At 40.8% G+C, this 20,769-nt stretch overlaps 1 protein-coding gene across 1 annotated transcript in view; it reads right to left on the bottom strand.

The window, feature by feature from the left end:
* Positions 1-20,127, bottom strand: part of CEMIP2 (cell migration inducing hyaluronidase 2) — a 78,224-nt gene extending 58,097 nt beyond the window's left edge. The window contains exons 1-2 of the mRNA XM_082656537.1: positions 19,678-20,127; positions 3,332-3,674 (exon numbers count right to left, since the gene is read on the bottom strand). Coding sequence (XP_082512663.1) covers positions 3,332-3,662 — 331 coding nt within the window. The 5' untranslated portion in view covers positions 3,663-3,674; positions 19,678-20,127. The remainder of the gene's footprint in view (positions 1-3,331; positions 3,675-19,677) is intronic.
* Positions 20,128-20,769: the final 642 nt, after the last annotated feature.

Below are 20,769 nucleotides of genomic sequence, written 5' to 3'. Positions count from 1 at the left end.
GAGTAGCTGGGCCCGTGAGCCATGGCCGTTGAGCTTGTGCGTCCGGAGCCTGTGCTCCACAACGGGAGAGGCCACCACAGCGGTGAGAGGACCGCGCACAGCAAAAAAAAAAAAAAAAAAAAACAGATGTGTATAGTGTACATAATATGTTAGTAACGTGTAAGATATGTTTAAAAAAAAAAAAAAGGACTTCCCTGGTGGCACAGTGGTTAAGAATCCACCTGCCAATGTAGGGGACACGGGTTTGAGCCCTGGTCCAGGAAGATCCCACATGCCGCGGAGCAACTAAACCCGTGTGCCACAACTACTGAGCCTGCACTCTAGAGCCTGTGAGCCACAACTACTGAGCCCATGCACCACAACTACTGAAGCTCGTGTGCTGCAACTACTGAAGCCCGCGCGCCTAGAGACCGTGCTCCACAACGAGAAACCACCGCAACGAGAAGCCTGCTCACCCCAACGAAGAGTAGCCCCCACTCGCCGCAGCTAGAGAAAGCCCACATGCAGCAACAAAGACCCAACGCAGCCAAAAATAAATAAATTAATCTTAAAAAATAAAATAAAAAATAAATGGAGTGTTTACAAAAAAAGAATTTGCCTCTTGAATAGATGATGATGAAAACATAAAAGTATTTTGCATTGCCACAGCTGTTTAATGCATGAGACATTTAGTTTCTGATATAATTTGGAAGAAAAGAGAGGGAAAAAAATCACACCAATTTTGACCAACTAATGACCAGGTAGTTATTGAGGATCAATTTGTCCACTCTGGACTAGATAGTGTAAAATTTATAAAGTATATAATTTATAAAATTTAGAATGAGCTCACAGCCCTCAGAGCATATAACCTAGCTTGGGAGAAAAAGCCGCCATGTATGAAATAATACTGAACAATGTGGTAGTTACTTTAGATGAAAAAGAGCTCAGAGAAAGGAGGGGTGGGGCTAGAGTAACCAAGGCAGCTTCAATGGAGCAGATGACACTAGACATAGATCCTCAAAGGGTAGACAGTATTTAAATAAGAGGAGCATGAAGGGGAGATAAGAATACTAGTGATGCAAATACCCCTTACTATCCAAGTCCATTTGGTTGCTCATTTAGAATAGCAAGATACAGCCTACATTTAAACTAAGCCAAGATAAGAATGGACAGGATATGCTTGCAAATCATATGAAGGCGGAAGGTATATGTTGGGGGATAATATGAGAAAAAGTAGAGACACTGGGTACATCACAAAGATATAATTTTTTATAGGAAGAAAATTGTGATTCCTCATTTTGAACTTGCACACCACTAATGCAAGCATCTATTTCTAAGCATTCATGTTGGCTCATGCTTTCTCTTTGAGGAGATAATAACCACTACAGTTAAAATTAGTCCCACTAGTTAAGACCTTGGCAATTATTTCATGGAATTAGTTTTTCTCCTAGGAGTTTCATAATCATTGATATTTAATTCTGATAAATCAATGATCATCACTATTATACTAAGAATAATCCTTAAACTTTTATTCCCATCGAAGAAACAAAAAACGTCTTGAATTCGTTCTGACTTAATACTGAGGATTTCTTGAGCTTTTCTTCTACCTCCCTCTCTACCCATAAAACATTTAGCTGGAATGCTCCATGATATCATAAGCAAATGTAGGCCCCAGGTAACAAGCACTGTACCCAGCTACAGAAGGAAATCCAGAAGGAATCTAAGTCTCAAAAGATCTAGAGCCTACTATAATAGTTATATAATTCCTCTTAATTGTTTATAATTATTCCCCAGGAAAGCATGCTTCATTAGAAATTTTTTATCACCAAAAATTCCAGTCTGTTTTTTTCCAGTAAACTACACTTAATGAGAAAATATATAGTCTGCAGAAAGCATCAAAAAACTAGCTTAGCTAGTTCCACCTTCTCAGCTACCCATTTGTTGAGCAGTGGATGCATTATCAAAGTTACATAACAGCAATAACCACAGTGAGGCTGATCCTGAAATATTTCAGCATACCACATCTTTCCACTGATATTCTGCCCTTACACTGCCAAAATGTGAAACTAAACGATGTTGATTCAAGGAACCACATCAGCAATTCAATGTCTTAGCTAGAATATGAAAACATCAATTAAAGCCACAGATTTCAGCTCTGATTTTCCAAAATCTAGCATCCCTTTACTGAAGATTACTTGGAAAGAATGAATCAACAGCAGTGAATTTGGTTATTTCTCTGGAGAAAAGGGGAAAGAAAGTCAATGCTACGTGCAATGGAAAGCAATGTTGCAAGTTCTTTATGTGGTCTACTGGCTTGGCCAACAAAGATGTTGAATGAACATCTCTCTTACTTTAGGTCTATTTTCTTAGAAGTATTGACATTACCTCCTCCCAAAACCTTAAAGTCTATAAGACCCCTAAATCACCCATGAAAACTAAATAAACTAATATTTCTAAGTCTTATAACTGGTAAAATGCTTCTCAAACATTATACCCATTTAAGGAGGCACTAATTCAACAAAAATCTGTTGCAGACTATAAAAAGAAAATGCAGACCAGTATGGTACCAATCCAGTGGCCTGGTCTGCTTTTTCCACAGTGCTGAGCCCTTTGATTTTCGGAGAGACGGATAGGGTATATTATGAGGTCATTCTTCATTGGTACTATATTGAGGCTGACTGACAATAAACTTTTCAAAATCATTCAAAGTACTGCTATATTACCAACTTGAAAAGCAAAGGCCATTTAAGAAATTAAAAGCTCCCTAAATGATGTTTAACTATGAAGACAAGTGTATCAGAACTTATACCTACTAATGGATCTTCTTCTTTAAGGATATGCCTTGTTCCTCAAAAATATTGGAAGCTTCTCTTTTGGAGCTGTCTCCTCAACTGGTTTCAAATGGCAGAACACAAAACGTATCACTTTCACTTATTTTTCAATTAAATATACTTTATCACTGCATTTAGTAATTTTTATTACTAAAAACTTGTGTCAGTCTGAAAATCATACCTACCACAAAAGATGAAATTGTGCTACCACAGGATTTCAAAAAAGACTCTTAAAATTACTATTTTGAAAAGAAATGCTCTAAGAAAGTCTTGAGCCCTGGGACAAAGTGGGAAAATGGAAAGGAAGAGCAGTCCTTTAATTTTGTCATTTCCAGTGGATTCCTTTAACAATTGCTCTCATTCATAAGAAGATACACCTCATATTATCTAATCATATACTAGTAAGCTAGAGCCAAGTTAAAGTAACAAAAGACTTTTCAGAATTTATTCTACTCTTTCCTTCCCTTCTTTCTTCTCCTAGAATGGGTTCTGTATGCACACATGCACACATACGCACTTACCATCTGGAGCATATTTTGAGGATATTCCTAAAATGACTGCAAGTGCAACAAAAAATGAAAAACTAGTAATAGCAAAGCAAATGAAAGTATTTTTGTGCCTCTTCTGCTTTCGGCTTTCTCTCTGGGCTTGTTGTTCCTCAGATGAGAAAGCAAAGGTGGCCCGGGCTTCCGGTCTGGTAGAGGTAAATTTGGCTGAAGCTTGGCTCTTTGGAGGAGGAGGGGGACGCAGTGGGACAACCTTCCCTGGAACATAGCCAGATGAGCGATGGCTGTTTCCATTCTGAGGTTGCAGGAAAGCAGGGGAGTGGCCCCTGGAGTTAGTGGCATGCATGATATACTGTCACTGTGAAAAGAAAAGAAAATTAAGGCTCAGAAATGTGAGAATTGTAATGGCTTTTTTTTAGTATTGTGGTAAAATATACATAACATGAAGCTTACCATTTTAACCATTTTTAAACGTAAAATCAGTGGCATTAAGCACATTCACAATGTTGTACAACCATTACAACCATCCATTTCCACAACATTTGCATCATCCCAAACAGAAACTCTATAGCCATTAAGCAATAACATTCCCCACTTCGCCCCAGTCCCTGGTAACCACTGTAATGACTTTTTGAAAATATCAAGTCAGCTTACATCCTGGTATAATAAACTATGTCAACAATCACCTCCACTAATTGTCTTCTAATGCCATGGCTCTTCCACACTGCACATTATAATAAGCCACTAACGTTAATGCCCAGTGCCACACTCCCAAAATTAAGTCAGGAGCCCAGCATCTGTATCTTTTAAATGCCCCCCAAGTGACAGTAATGAGCATCTAGTTTGAGAGCCACTGTTCTGTGGCAACTGTTCTCAATTGTGCATAAGAATCACCAGGGAATCTTGTTAAAAATGTAGATTCCCAGGCTTTCCACCCCAGTGATTCTGGCTCAATTGGTGGAAAGAGTGCCCTGGAGTTCACATTTTTAAAATGTACCTTGGTGACACTGAAGCAGGTGGTCACACCTTGAGTATCATTACTGTAAAAATCTCTTCAAATTGAAGTTAGAGTCCATGTGTCATATGAGAACCATACGGTGGCCCTAACAAGTTCCAGGAGGCAAGCATGCATGTTTAGGTGTCTAACTTTTCCACAAAATTTATCTCCTTGTAAAGCAACTGAACTATTTTTAACCATGTTATCACTTAACAGACTGTGAATTCATTTAATGAGAAACTCTATATTATTCCTTTAAATCCTCAAATTTTGTTTAAAAAATAGTAGCATTCAAAGATTATGGTTAAGATGATTTCAAAAAATAGCTAACATTCATAGAGCACTTTACTGCCAGGCCCTGTTCTAAACACCTTATGTGTGTTAACTCATCTAATACGTTTAATTTGTCGTATTCATCTAACACGACACATCTATGAGTAGGTGCCATTATCCCCATTTTACATATGAGAAAACTGAGGACTAGAAAAGTTGATTCACTAGTTTACAGAGAACCAGGACTTGAACCCAAGAATTTTGAATCTAGAATTCAGGCTCTTAACAGTTAACACTCATGTGTCTTCCAAAACAATTGAGAGGCAATAATTTCAAAGAATCAATTCTGCAAGGGTATAACAAGAACTGTGTTGAGTCTGAAAGGGCACCTTAATATTCTCAGAACTTCTTCATGCAGAAGTTTACCAGACTCTACATGATTCTTTCTTATCTAAGAGAAGCTGACATACACACAAAACGGCAGTCCTTTTTACTTTCTATATTCTTTATAGTAAGCATTTACCAGTTTTCGAATAAAAGAATAAGTTTTGAATGAAACCTTACTCTGTAACTTTGCCAAGTTAAAGAAAGAAAGGTAGGGAGGGAGAAAAAGAGAGAGAATGGAAGGAGGGAGGGAGGGAGGGAGGGAAAGAAGCGCTGTCATTTAATGTTCTTATTGCAGCAACTGTGAATAAATAAGAAACATGATGTTCATTACTTCCCTTCCTTAACAACTGCAGCATCTCAGAGTCACCTGACTTCATTCAATACTCTTATAATTAATCCCACTCACCTTCTGCCAAAACAACAAAAAAGGGTACTTCCAAACTACTCTAAATTACAGCAAATCCATTAAACACAAAATGTGGCCATTAAGGAAGCCACAAATAAGTGTTCCCAGGACCCAAACGACCTGGAAATTAATGGGGACAGAAAGGGAATCTAATCAGGAATTGATGCTGATTTTACATGGGGCAAAGAACTTTCTCAGAGTGTGTCTGTCAAAAACACTTGCTTTGTGGGGTTTGATTTCTGAACAAAAGTAATTATTTAGATGAAGCTTAAGCTCTATGACAAAGGGAGAACAACATGATCGAAGGTGCTGTTGAAGAAACTGCTGTATGTGTCAAGCAGCCGACCAAAATAATAGATACATCCTGCTGGAACAAATGAGAGAGTATGACAAAGACCCCTTTATGATCATCTATTAACGAAGAAAGGACTAAACTAGATACTCTTGAGTGCCAGGCTCACCAGGGTGAGAGGGGAATCAGACTATAATCTCCTCTGAAAGGGAGTAGAAATCTTTTGTTTGAAGCTGAAATCACTTGATACTTTATTGTTTCAGGGTGAGAAAGGTTGTTATTACTTAACAGCCGGGGGGCCCCTTTTGTGGGAGATAATGTCTCCAGATGTACCCAAAGCAACAGAAAAAAAGGCAGTGAGAGCCTAAATGAAGTCACCATCCCACTGGGAAAAATATTTGTCTTCACATTCACAAAATGGTATCCTAACATGAAAATTCAGATGGTGTCTGCCACAAACTAACATGACCAATAAATCAATGGTAATCATGGTATGTTTTCCCCAGGACCCTTCTGCAAAATTGTATATATTTTTTTCTACATATTATGAGTCCATTAGCTCTATTTTACTGAAAAACATGTAAATACATAAGCAACAAATACAATCACTATTTTCCTAAGTAACACATTATTGAAACTATGTTAGAATAAATTTACAAGAAAATAATAATATGCAGATTTTCCTCACAATTTATTACAATTTTTAAATAAGACACAAATACATTGCTTTAGGATTTCACTTTACATTTAAGAGCTTGCTTTAGTAGTATTATAAATCAATTACTTTAAAATATATTGATTGCTAGCTAGATTTCAATTATTCATGGGGAAAAATTGTCATTTCACTCATTCAATAAGCACTTGCGAGCTCTTACTGTCATTAGAGAATTGTGGTAGGGACTATGGGGGATAAAGATAAAAGATATACAGCATCCCCAAGAAATGCAATTCCTAAATTCAATTTTATTATTTATTTATTTTTAATTATTCCAAGTATTTATTTTAACAGTATTTGTGTCAATGAAATAGTATAAAAAGTTAAACAATATTATACGTAGAGTCCTAAATTCAATTTTAAATCACTTGCTTGAAGGAAGAGTGAAATTGACCAAGGAAATATCATGAAATACTGTGATAGGTTCCCAGGCTGTTCAGTCCATAAGGTTGTTACTACTGGTAGCATTAGTTTGAACATTAGTTTATGTTCCCAAGAACAACAGAGAAACCTAATAGAGGAAAGAGGATGAAGAGTTTCCCCTGGCTTTCAAGCTTTATTCAAGGCTAGCATTAGGTGTCATTTTAAAATTTTTACTACAGATGGAAGTTTTTACTTAATATACTGTTAATTTGTTTATATCACCTGTCATTTTTTAAAGGGCTGTATTTCTAGTGGAAATCACATAGTATACAGAAGGAACACACCAGTATTTTAAGATATATTTTAAGAGTTATTTTGGACTGTGCTAAACCCCTAAACACAAACAATCCAAAATGAGGAATAACCCAAGTCATTCATATCAAATTTGGAAATACACTCTACAAAGCTTTTGGAGCATAATTTTTGGTATTTAGATGTTCCTTAGAAGAATTATCTTGTGAGTATTTATTTCCTGGATGATTAAAAACCTAGTAGCCCAAAAGGCTTGGTAATAATTAATTTGAAAATAAAATCACGCAATTAAAAATTTTCACCAGTAATTTAGGCAAAATTTAAAGTAGATATGAAAGAAATGACTAAAAGTATGAAAAAATCATATCAACTTAAAGATATGCAAATACTGAAAAAAGGGGTAGCGTTCAAAACCTAGTACTTTTGTCAAATTCTCAGTTGCCCTCACACAAAAAAATACTTTAAAATGTTGTGGTTATTTTAAATAAAATTCTTCTCTTGGATAAAAAGAGTGTATAAACTCAAACAGTAACTGTGGGAGGGGCTTACAGTTGGTAAGAGTATTCAATTAATTAATTTGATTATAAATTACAATAATCACAGAAAGTAATTTATTTTGAAATTTCAACAACATTAAAGGAGATCATAGTTGGGTTTTTTTGACCTACTAAAAAGGGGCATGATTTTAAGAAAACTGAGATAGTCTCCTATAAAGTTTTCAAATACTGTGCTATTTCATCCATGAAGGCTTCTCAGGATTCCACAATAAGTTCCCTGCCTGTTCTTCCCTGTACTCTGTTTAAAACTCTTATTGAATCACCTTGCTGTCTGCCTTATGTTTCGGTTAATGTAAGTACGTGTCCATCTCCTGCAGTTGACCAAAAGCCTCTTGAGAGCAGGGACAACACCTTACTCTTCTTGGTATTCTCACAGGAACTTACACCCAGTAGGAACTCAGTAAGTGCTTACTGAACTTAGAACTTACTGTTTTCCTCTCGCGCGCGCGCGCGCGCGAGTTCTCTCTCTCTCCCTCTCCCTCTCTCTCTCTCTCTCTCTCTCTCCCTCTCCCTCTCTCTCTCTCTCTCTCTCTCTCCCTCTCTCTCTCGCTCTCTCTCTCGCTCTCTCGCTCTCTCTCTCGCTCTCTGTCACACACACACACACACACACACACACACACACACACACCACACACACACACAGAGACTGGAATTTCCCATTTACTCCTTTTTCAACATCCTTGAGGCTCTGGGAAATTTGTTTAATTTCTATATTAGTTACCCTAATTTGGGAAAAATGGAGAACATTTACTACTTCAAGCAAAAAAGTCAACGCATTAATTTTTACAAAATGCTAATATGCAATCTAGTGGGTGACTAAAAGTTATTAATAACAACTGCAAATAGAAATTCTAAAGATACAGAACAGCAAACCATCTAGACAAGCTCAACTTTTCACAATATTTGTAAGTTTTAACCACACACTATGAAATGCAGTAGGTACTTTGGAAAAAGGAGATGTTCCATTCCACTTTATATTGTTATGCTGACAGCAAATAAATGCTATGATCAAAGGTAAAGTCTTCTCAATACAGAGATAGTGGCAATTAATTCAAAACTCCTAAGAACCCTTTAAAAGGGTTGAGTTTTCATTTTCTTTCTACTGCTGAGCTACAAATACAGAAGGTCAATTGCCTACCACAAGTGCTTATCACTTACACAGTGGTTGAGGACACTTGCCCTATAGCGCAAAATCATCCAGCCCCTCCAACCCAATGTAGGGGTGTCCCACAGCCCATTGCTATGCCATGCATATTGGCCCCATCATACTGAACACCTAATGAAAATGCAATACTTTTGACTTATTTAAGCCCTTTTAAATCCTGCCTACACTTGGTATAAAAACTTATTTCTGAATGGAAAATTCAGGCTTGTAGGAACACTCAAGAAACTGGCATGATCTCCAGTTTATCTTTCTTTGATCAAGGACATAATTCTTGAAACAGTATCCAACCTAAAGGTCAGTTCTACAAATTAGTCTACTTTCTGAGTGTTTCAGTACAACTGGCCAAAACCTGGCTAAGGAAACTTTTCCTTTTATTAAGACTTTAGTAGGTCTTTGTAACACACTGACTGGTATGCTCAGTCACAGCAAAAATAAAAGTAAATTATGCCAGGAAAGAGAGGTGTTCGCGAATTATCATGAAAACAAATGATAATTTTGTTTATAATTACTAGTAATCACGACCTAACAAAATTCTTAACCAGCTCCTAATGGCCTTGAACTTTCAATTAATGGTTCTAACTTCCAATCTCCTATTTTTAAGAGAAGGACAAGAGAGAATAACATCAAGGTGATTTTCAGGTTTGGGTTTTTTTTGTGTGTGGGGGGGAGTAGGAGGTAGGATGTTTCATCTAGTTTTGTTTTAGATTCAGATTATGTCTGTAGTTGATAAACAATGAGCTCAACAACTCAATCATACAAAACTATGCAGTAAGAAACAAACTTAAAGTTGACTTTTAGGATCTTCAATTTCACAAACTGTCAAATATTTAAGTGTGATCAATATTCTCATATAAAGATTTTCAAATGCAAAGGATAAAACAAAGAGAGTTTCGGAGAGGGGGAATTCTCTTATACATAGTTTAGCAGAATATACTTTATTACATATTCTATTCCCAGACCAAACAAGATAAAACACATTTTTCTACAACAATGACTGCAAAGGAATTCAGCATAAATGCTAGGTCTATTCCTATAGCTATTTGAGAGAAAATAGACAGATGGTGGGGAAAAAAATAAGTTCACTTTCATTCAGAGATCTGCTTGGTTTTGTGTAAGCAGACTCGCAAAGAAATGAATACTCTGAGACTTCTAAACAGGACAGTGCCTTCACACTGTCACATTCACACATTCTCCATTATTACCCAGCGCTTGTCATAGCCCTTCTGTCTTTGTCCTTCAACTCTCCAAATCAGAATGAGTCACTAGCCCCTGCAACTGTCTGGCACATTCCCAAGAAATAAGACACTTTGCAGAGTTCGTTTACCTGCATTGATTCCTGCTCATTTCACTAAGCTGATCTCACTGAGGCCAATGTTCAGAAATAGAAGGGGAATGCACCAACCTTGAACCATAAACAGCTCCCTATAAAGTAAAAGGATAAGGTACTGAGACACTTTAATGCTAATCTTCCACCTTCTTTTCGCCACTTGGTCAATTTAGACACATATGATGAATGATATACTCAAAAGTTAACCTAGTATTATATATAAACACCAATATGCACCTGACTTCCAGTTTGGTACCGTATATTGTTCACATTATCTCCCCCCTCAAAAGGAAATAACTCTCTCAATACACACTAACTCTATTAAACCACAATACCGAGAAATCACAAGGAATATTTCAAACATATAGTCCTAAAAAGACTAAATTTACTAGAAAGAAAATTTTTTCCCACTAAGCATTTGAGTTGGAATAATTATTATTTAAAGTTAGAAGACATTTTTTTCCCTGCTTAGAAATTCACTTTTCATTTAATCTATACTCTCTTTGCTAGAAAACTATAGCCAGGAAACAGTAAATCCCTGGAAAACAAAAATTAACTATAAATACTAAGAGTTTGCTTTCCTGGAAAACAACGAAACAATATATGCTCATGGGTCTGTATTTAAGGATTTCAGATTAGCAAATTAGCTACAACTTCACTAAAGTGTATATATCCTTGGCAAATTCTATTGGAATCTCCTGTTAAAATATGGTCCATCAAAACAGAGTCTTTATTTATAATATCTAATGCCCAAAGTAAACCCAGTGAACACTTTCCCACTTTAAAGTAAGTGACCTTTAAGAAATAGTTTAATTCATTATTTTACTCCTCTCACTTATGCAAGGTACAGGAGGCAGATGTCTGATTTTTCTGCCACCAAATATACTCATTAATCCTGTCTTTTTTCAGATCCGTCCATGAAAAGCAATGCTTGACCCTAAAGCCAAGATGGCTGATAGAGCGAAAAGGCTGCAGAACATTATCCCGGGAAACAAAAGAGAAACAAAAGGGGCAAAAATACAGATCTACAGACCAAGGCGGGTAGAAAGGGTAACAACTGAACAATATCTCACATTCCTCGCCCAATCAAAAATAAAATTTTTAAAAAACAGCAAAGTACATAGGCCTCTGGGTAGAAGTAAAGAACTAAAGGATAAGCAAAACTAGAGCATGATTGTTCTTCAACTTGGAAAATTGGAGAGAGGAGAGGGTCATTTTACCTACCGGTTCTCTGCTCTTCACTTCTGTTTCCTTTCTTCCGACTATTATTCCTCAGATTCCTTTTTCTCCTTAATTCTTTCTACTGAAAGCTGTTCTTTTTTCTCCCCTCCCTCTCAAGGGTCTTTAGACCATCCCCCTTCGCCCTTTTTCCCCACTGGCTGGGAGGACACAGCAGAGAGACTCCCAACCTGCTGACAGTGACGGATGGCTGTGCAGAGGCACACAATGGCAGACGGAGGCATGTCATCAGCCTTGCAGCTGGCCTTCGAAAGAAAGAACCAAAGCCTAAGTCTGACCTGAGGGAGGCTGATTTAATTAAGGTCATAGCAAAGGGCAGAGCTGCCTGTGGGCTACATTCTCTGCCGAGCGCCAGGGACAAAGCTTTAAGATGCTTTTCCAGAAGAAAAATTCAAGAAAGTCATGTTGGTAGAATGTTGAAAGGTGGGGAAAAAAGAAAAGACAACAGAGATGTGTTTGATAAATCAGTACAGGTGTACCAAAAGTTTATGATCCAGTGACATACAGACATCAAAATGCAATGACAGTAGGAAACATATACCAAGTATGTTTTGACATGCCTTTCAAACTAAGAAATATTCCAGATGAATAATGAGATGCCCAGACTGAAGTGATCCAGGCTACTCAATCCAACATCAAAGCAAAGTTTCCATTAATGGCAGGTGCAGGATCAGAATCCAAATGTATATATATTTTTTAACCTACAACACATAGTCTATTTTTCATACAGTATATTTAAGAGAAAAGCCTTACCAAACAGGGAATGCGTTCAGGTTTGGGGATTGCTTATGAGACAAGGATTTTGCTAGATGATTGGGACCCAGCGATGCAAAAAATATACATGATCTCCACCTTCAAGTAGCGCATAGCCTAGCGTTGAGGGGGTGGGTGTCAGACGATGACACAGGTAAACAAGTAGTTACAATATATGTTGAGGCAAAGACACTAGGCTGGTGTGTCTAAAGGGGTGATAGCCTGATTTTATTAAATCCCAAACTTACTTACCCAAATGTATACCATCAGACTACTACTAATATCTTCCTTTGCATGTGTGAACTAAAATCTACCACTGAACTCTGCCCCTAAAATGACAACACACTGGGCTTCCCCGGTGGCACAGTAGTTGAGAGTCCGCCTGCCGAGGCAGGGGACATGAGTTCGTGCCCTGGTCCAGGAAGATCCCACATGCCGTGGAGCGGCTGGGCCCGTGAGCCATGGCCACTGAGCCTGAGCGTCTGGAGCCTGTGCTCCGCAACGGGAGAGGCCACAACAGTGAGAGGCCTGCGTACCACAAAAAAAAAATGACAACACACTGTCCAACAATAACCAATATAGGGAGAAAACAACAAACTCAGGATGTCTTTCGTATGCTCCAGAAGGCTGGCTGGCAGGTGTCACCTGCAGATGAGTTCCTGAGTTCCTGGCCAAAATACAAAAAAATCACAGCCCCTGTCCTCCTAGGGCTTGTGAAACCTAGGCCTACCATAGGGACCATATACACCCCATCCACGGTCTCCTTGACATTTGTCAAATTCAGGGGTACCAGAGAGTCAAAAGGCAGGACCCCCAGTGAACGAGCAATTACTCAGCACCAGAGCAGAGGCTGGACTTTGCATGGCTGAACAGGGATAGAATACTGCCAACAGTAGCAGGACAGGTAAACAGGGGCTGAGTAATGAGCTCAAGTGATGAGGACTAAAGCACAAACAGGGAGCAAGAAGAAATACTTTAAGGCTAAAGCCAAGTTCAGACGACATGGTAACCAGGCAGCCGGGGAAGGTTATCCATGAACTGACCATATATTGTGAAGGGGGGCCATATGGTAAGGACAGGCACTTGGACAAACAGCAACTAATATCCATCAAAAGATGTCATTAATCATGCAGATAAGATGATTTCTCTCTCATTTGGCCTTTTCACCTATACCTTCATACACAGCCCACTTGCTACCAAATTGCTAGCTTCTCAACATTACTAGCACTTCAATCTGTCTGAGTATATGGCATTGGATGGCTGGGGAATGGCTATCACCAAGCACCTATTGAACAATTAAAGCCATATCTTTTGCATTAATGAAGTATAATACTTTTTAAATCCTCATACAACGTTGACTTTATAGTGGTGGCACTGGTGGTATTAAAAACAATGGTATGTATGTGGGGGTTTTTTAGCCACAATTTTTAAAAAAATAACTCATTTTTCTAATTTATTCTGTAACCGGAATCAGGCATTTGTCCTTGTGCTAAACTTAATCTTTCCAATCTCTTAAGTGTTAATAATGAATTTTCCAACCTCGTTGTATATTGAAAAACAAAAAAACAAACAAAAAACCTCACTCATTCTTAAGGGAAGTGAGTCACCATTAGCAGAGACCATTATGATAAGAGAAGGCTTGCAGTCTCCAAGCACAAGCCAGTAATTAGGCAAGAGTCCCCAAGTCAATAATAATTTCACTCTTCGGAGAGACTTAGTAATCAGACATGACATCACATCTAGTTTGTGGTGAATATGCATATGTTTTAAGATACTAACATCAAACTCAAAGTCAATGAGGACAATTCTTTTCTCAGTTCCTCAATATGGATTGTCTTAAACTGCAACCTTTTCAGGCAAAAACAATGTTCCAGTCGCACTTCTATGCAATGTTAAAGTCATTTTTAGGGCTTCCCTGGTGGCGTAGTGGTTGAGAGTCTGCCTGCCAATGCAGGGGCACGGGTTCGTGCCCCGGTCCAGGAAGATTCCACATGCCGCGGATTCCACATGCCATGGGCCTGTGAGCCACGGCCGCTGAGCCTGTGTGTCCGGAGCCTGTGCACCGCAACGGGAGACGCCCCAACAGTGAGAGGCCCACGTACCGCAAAAAAAAAAAAAAAGTCATCTTTAAAATACATTAAAGCTAAGACCGCCACAAGCTCTCCCAGGCAAACTTTTCATAATATAAAATTTTATCGAACGTTGCCAAAGTTTTACTTATTGTCCAAACTAAGATGAGGCCCTGATAAAGTAAATAAAGCAAAAGGTTTATCACTTGTCACCATGTAATGAAAATAAATATCTTGTTACAAGTCTGGTTAGTCTAATAATAACAATTTCAGAGCAGATTTGCCTACTAGATCAAAGGACTGATTTGCTGGGAGATAGCAATTCTAAGTTTTAAGTCATACACAGCTTTGAGTCTGTTTCACTTTTTGTAAAGAGACATTTTAATAAAGACCCTATGCCTCACACATCTTTGTATCATTCACAGCAACTTGCACAGTGCCTTGTACATCTTGGGAATGTAACAAAATATTTGCTGGGCATAGTTTCTAACAACCAGCATTAAAGGCTTCCCAAAACAAGTACAGGAAAAACAAAAGAACATGCAAACCTATTTCTAATATGCTTTTATCATATGTTTCACAACACAAATCTGAGTAATGTTTCTTACTTAGAAGAACTTGCTTCTTTTAAAAAATGTGCACTTCGACAATATTTTAAATTAGTAGACTATTTATAGAAAATGCAAGTAAAGTTAACGTTACTTTTACACTTAGTTCCTTATCTGACAAACTTATTACAAGTAGCTTCACCCCACTCTGTGCACCATATCACATCCAGATTCTCCCAAACAAAACAGAAGGTACAGTGTCTGCCTTAAACTTGGGCGCAGTGGATTTCTAAGCCAGAATGCAAATTATTTCACTATTAAAACATTAAAATAACTAAATTGCTAACAAAACCAAAGAGTAACAAATTAGAGTATATTGGAGAAAAAAATATACTGGCTGGAAATTAGGGACAAAGGGGTTCTTGTCCCTGCTCAGCCATTAATTTACTACATGACCTTACCTAATTAGTTAGCCTCTCTGGGTCTCAACTTCCTCATTTTAATATTATTTTTGAGGCCCATTCAAACTGCATACTAAGATTCAGCATGTGTAACTGTCCTGCGAACTGATTTACAGTCATATCACCCTTCCCCCAAAAAGTCACATTTAACATGGCAGTTTTAAATACTGAGTATGGATTTCTATCAAAGGCAATTTATTAAAATGTCAGATGAGCTGAAGTCCATTTCAAGCAGAGAATTAAGGCAAGTATATTAAAGCAAGTACTGCTTACAGATTCAAGTTTCACCTAGACAGCAGCTGTTGCTATTGAGAGCACAGCCTTTCTTTAATAGTGTAGTTGAAAAATTACACCTCTATACAAATGGAGAAAACTATTAAGGGTGATTTTCATGGTCTCAAAAACGCAGATGTATAGTTTTTCTTGTCCTTTCTTTTTCCTTTTCTATATTCATTTTGTTAGGATCAAGACAAACAGAAGGACTAGCCTGACTTGGGAGGGAGGGAGGAGAGTACGGACATTACAGTACAGACCCAGACAAGCCCCTCTCAATTGATGTACTGTACTAGACAGCCCATCCTTCTAATTAGCGTTCACAACCCAAACGCGATGAAAAGATTTCCTATGGCTGAGATGAAGATGCCTGAACAAGTGAGACTCACCATATGACAACAGCTGAAGACTTGCACTCAAGATGGGATTCAGCACACTCAGGAAAGGGCCAATAAAATAGAAATCTGTGACTGAGACCAATTAGACTAAGTTACAAACTGTATCTATTTACAGCTTTTAAAAAGAACATATTTTTAAAGTACCAAACAGCATTAGCTTGTATGGTACTTTATCATATACACAGCAAATTAAATCAAAGTTAATCCTCAAAGAATTCCATAAAGTTATTTTACAGATGAAGAAACAATATGTGAAGAATGTGGGGATCTGCCCAATAAGCAAATGGTTAACAATTGTCAGAGCTTTGTTTTAAACTCAATTCTGACTTCAAGTCCTCCAATCTTTACATTTCAAAATGGTACGTCTAACACCAGTTTTCAGTCCCTACTATTACGTCTGATTTAGTAAATTTTACTTTTCACTAAATTGCTTCCCCCTCCCATTCCCAATCTGATCCTCCTCTGGGTTCTTAAAGCATTCTATGCATAATTCTCCAAACACTTATTGGGCTTTCTAATTGTTCATTTCCTTTTGTACCTGAATAGACTCATTTCTTCAACAGCAGAGATTGTTTTATCTTTCTTTATAGATGGAAGCCACCAGGTTATCTTTGCTCCTTGTTTTTTGTGGGTTTTTTTTTTTTGGCCTCGAGGCATGTGGGACCTTAGTTCCCTGACCAGGGATCGAACAGGCGCCCCCAGCACTGGCAGCGAGGAGTCTTAACCACTGGACCCCCAGGGAAGTCCCTATCTTTGCTCCTTGTGACCTCTGGAATTTCAACCAATTCATCCAACTCCCTCTCCCTACCAAAAAGAACACTCCACAAAGAGAGTGGGCAATCAGATTGTTTCCAGAAAGCCTGACACACAATAGGTGATTAATAATTGTTAGCTGAAGGGATGGTGGGTGGGTGGATGATGCAATACTCATAAATATTTTACAGCACTGTACAAGGTACACATTTACATACAGCAACCCGTGTGAGTAAAACTGTTAACTTGACAATGGTACTTTAAATTTTCTCTTTCTGACATGTGGTTCATCATTCTCAATTTCAGAAACTTGCCCAGAGGCACATAGCTAGTAAGTAGTAACTTTTCAAATTCAGAAATGGCCCACAAGACTACCTTACTCTCTGCTTTGTTTCCTCTTCATTTCCAAGATAGCTGGTTGAGAACAGGCTTGATTATTTCTATTAGAACATGAATGAGGTGTTGCCCCATTCTGGTTTCCTGTTGTGAAAGTTTCCTGACTTTTGAAAATTTGAGGCGTTATAGGCCAAATCAAGGAAAGAGACTCATGGGACTTCCCTAGTGGCGCAGTGGTTAAGAATCTGCCTGCCAATGCTGAGGGTTCGAGCCCTGGTCCAGGAAGATCCCACATGCCGCCCAGCAACTAAGCCCGTGCGCCACAACTACTGAGCCTGCGCTCTAGAGCCCACGAGCCACAACTACTAAGCTTGCGGTCTGCAACTACTGAAGCCTCAGCGCCTAGAGCCCATGCTCCGCAGCAAGAGAAGCCACCGCAATGAGAAGCCCGCGCACCATAACGAAGAATAGCCCCCATTCGCCTAGACCCCGCTCGCCGCAACTAGAGAAAGCCCGCGTGCAGCAACCAAGACCCAATGCAGCCAAAATTAATAAATAAACATAAAAAACCCAATAATCCTTAAAAAAAAAGAGACTTTTACTCAATTAGCTGTGACAAAGGAAATCTAAACAAGTACCATGTAAGAATTCACTGATTCAATTTTCCTGTCCACACACACACACACACACACACACACACACACAGTGCCCAGTCCTCCCCTTGCTTGCTCATTCACAGACTGTTAAAGGGAAACAGGTGATGACTCAGAGTTCACTTCTAACCTTACTTTTCTGGGCCTGTAAACACATTCAGATAAGACAGCGTCAGGTGGACTGAACTGAAAACCACAAGACTTCCAGTTACACACACACACACACACACACACACACATATCCTGTAGTGCAGGTACACAGAAAATTGAGAGGAGTGGTTTTAATGTAAAGGATAAAGCATCAAAAGGTGCTAGCCAATGTTTACTAAGCAGAGGAAGTGCACTACCTTCTGCTTTGCCCAGAAATGCACACTCAAAAGAACCCTTTGCATAGCTAATCAAAGACACAACCAAAGTATGATGCCCAGACCAATTCTGAAAACAGCAAGTTTCCTTCAAGGGTCAAACAAACATTAATAGTTCCTTTCTAGACAACCAAAGAACCATAAGGCTAAATATTTTAAATGTATTTGTTTTTATTTTATTTTTTTAACATCTTTATTGGAGTATAATTGCTTTACAATGCTGTGTTAGTTTCTGCTTTATAACAAAGTGAATCAGCTATGCATATACAAAAACCCGATATCCCCTCCCTCTTGCGTCTCCCTCCCAACCTCCCTATCCCACCCCTACCCTCTAGGTGGTCACAAAGCACCGAGCTGATCTCCCAGTGCGAAGCAACGGCTTCCCACTAGCTAGCTATTTTACATTCCGTAGTGTATATATGTCAATTCTACTCTTACTTCGTCCCAGCTTACCCCTCCCCCTCCCGGTGTCCTCAAGTGCATTCTCTATGTCTGCGTCTTTATTCCTGTCCTGCCCATAGGTTCATCAGAACCTAAATGTATTTGTTTTTAAAACAGAGACATTTCCAACAGGTAAGCCTGGCTGCTTTGAGGACTCAGTCTTCACTCAGCTCAGGTGAAACCTCCCTCCATCCCCCTTCCTCTAAATTCTTCTCACTTTGTACTGGGAAGAGCTCACGAAGATAGTATCTGCACACTCTCAACACGCGTAATTATGCAACATCGCATCACAGTCACACTGAAACAAGGGGAGTGAACACAAGCCAGTGAGTGGCCCCTGTGCGGAATGAAAGTTCTTAAAATTATTAAGCACTCTATCCTTAACCCTTACTGCTGATGAAAGGAGACATATATCAAAGTCTGTTTTCCTAACCTAATGCGGAGAATTTAAGTGAGCGGCTTCCGCTCCACGGGAAATCTGGGGACACAAATCAACCCTCAGCAGACAGCATCCAGGGACGTCAGAACCTTGGTTTTATTACAAGGGGTGTAGCAACCAGCATTAACCGCAGCACTTAGGGGTCCTCACAGAGCCGGACCCCCTTCCTTTGCCAAGACCTCCCAACTTTGCAGAGGAAAGCTGGAAGTGGGGGCCAGTGCTAAGCCTTTCCCCAGCTTTAAAGAAAGCTGCACGAGACCTTAAAGAGTCGCCTTACCTTAACTAAAAGAAACTGGGGTGGGAGACGGGGGGGGGCACCAACCCAGGGTAATAAAGAGACAAAGATCACCCCCAAATGCGTACGCGCGCGCTCACTGAAGCCGAAACTCTGCAATGCACATTCCACCAACCTTTCACTGTAGTCGGCTTCCTGTGGGGTTTATTCCCCCAAGCCAGCCCTCTCCAGAAAGTTTAAGACTGTTCACACCGACTTTCAAAGGTCCATTGTTTGGTTCCCCGTAAAAGCAATGAAAAGAGCGAGGGAGAGAAAGAAATCAAGATGTGGTTCCCAAAGACCCTTTCCTATGGACAGGACTTACTCGGAGGAGTCTTGTTACTCCTAATCCAAAGAGGAGAAAGGCGGCGCGCGGTGGGAGGGGGGGAGGGTGCTGTGGGAGGCGGGAGGATTTTGCCGTTTCAATAGAAATGCCCCAATGCCTGACTGCCGGGAGCCGGGAAGGAGCGGAGGACCATGGTCCGCGTCCTGGCAGTGGCCCCCAGCGGGCAGTAAGGGAGGCAGAGAGGAGGGGGCGGGGGCTGGTGACCCCGTTGCTTCTTACCTTCCCCTCCCCCGCTTAGCGTCGGCTAATTCAGGTGCCTACACAGCAGTCCAAAGACACAGAGCCGAGCTCCTGGCGTCCCAGGGTCTGGATCTTCCCTCCATGGTCAGGGAGCCCCTCCAGCCCCGGCCTGCCGCCGCTGCCGCTTTTACGCAACTGGCAGCCGCAGCCTCTGCCAGGAGGTGAAACACTCTCCTCCCGGGAATGACGCGCACTTCCCTCCGCCTCCGCCTCCTCCTCCTCCAGTCCCGAGCCTCAGGGGCAAGGGCCTCAGCTTGCTCTCTCCGGAGCAGCTACTCCGCCGTCTCCGTTCCTTCCCCTCCGGGAGGAAGAGGAGGAGAATCGTGGCCCAGGCGGCTCGGGCCGAAGCGTCCGCGCGACAGTGAAGTGGGGGGCGGCCGCGCGGGGCAAAGCGGGGTTCCGGGAGTCCCGCCTGTCCCTGGTCGGCGGGCGCCGCGGCTCGCTTGGGTCGCGCTCAGCCTCCGCCGCCCAGACAAGCAACCCGGCTCTGCGGGGCCGAGGGCTGCTGATTGGGCGCTCGGGCAGGCGAGACGAAGAAGGCGGGGGGAGAGGAGGAGCCTGTGGCCGGAGGAGGCGGTGACCGCGCAGGGCTCCTCCCGCTGCCCCAGCTCAGGGCGAGCTGCGAACATCGGCGCTCAGCGCCTCTCGCTGCGGCGCCCAGGAACAGCACCTGACCGCCCGGTTGCCGGAGAAGGCCCCCCAAGCAGCGCCTCCACGCTGCGGCACCCATCAACCCCAGGTTGAGCCTAACCCAGAGCCCCCATAACCTCCCAGCTGAGCTTGACTCTGCACCTTCATCACTTCCCGGCTGAGCCTGACACTGCGCCCCCCATCACTCCAAGGCTGACCTGGACATTATACCCCTGTCACCTCCCGAGGGAGCCTGACTTTGCGCCCCAACATCTCACGGCTGAGCTGGACATGCCCCTTCATCGCTCCTGGCTGAGCCAAACTGCGCCCCATCATCCCCGAAGGGACTTCCACAACTCCCGAAAATTTTCTGTGCGTTCGGCCACCGCACTACGGCTGCCCCCACCTGGCCAATCACCGGCGCTGGTTTCTTAGCCTTTT

This window comes from Grampus griseus, assembly GCF_964374135.1.
Source record: "Grampus griseus genome assembly, chromosome: 6".
Classification (NCBI taxonomy): Eukaryota; Metazoa; Chordata; class Mammalia; order Artiodactyla; family Delphinidae; genus Grampus; species Grampus griseus.
This window is presented reverse-complemented; position numbering and strand designations above follow the sequence as displayed.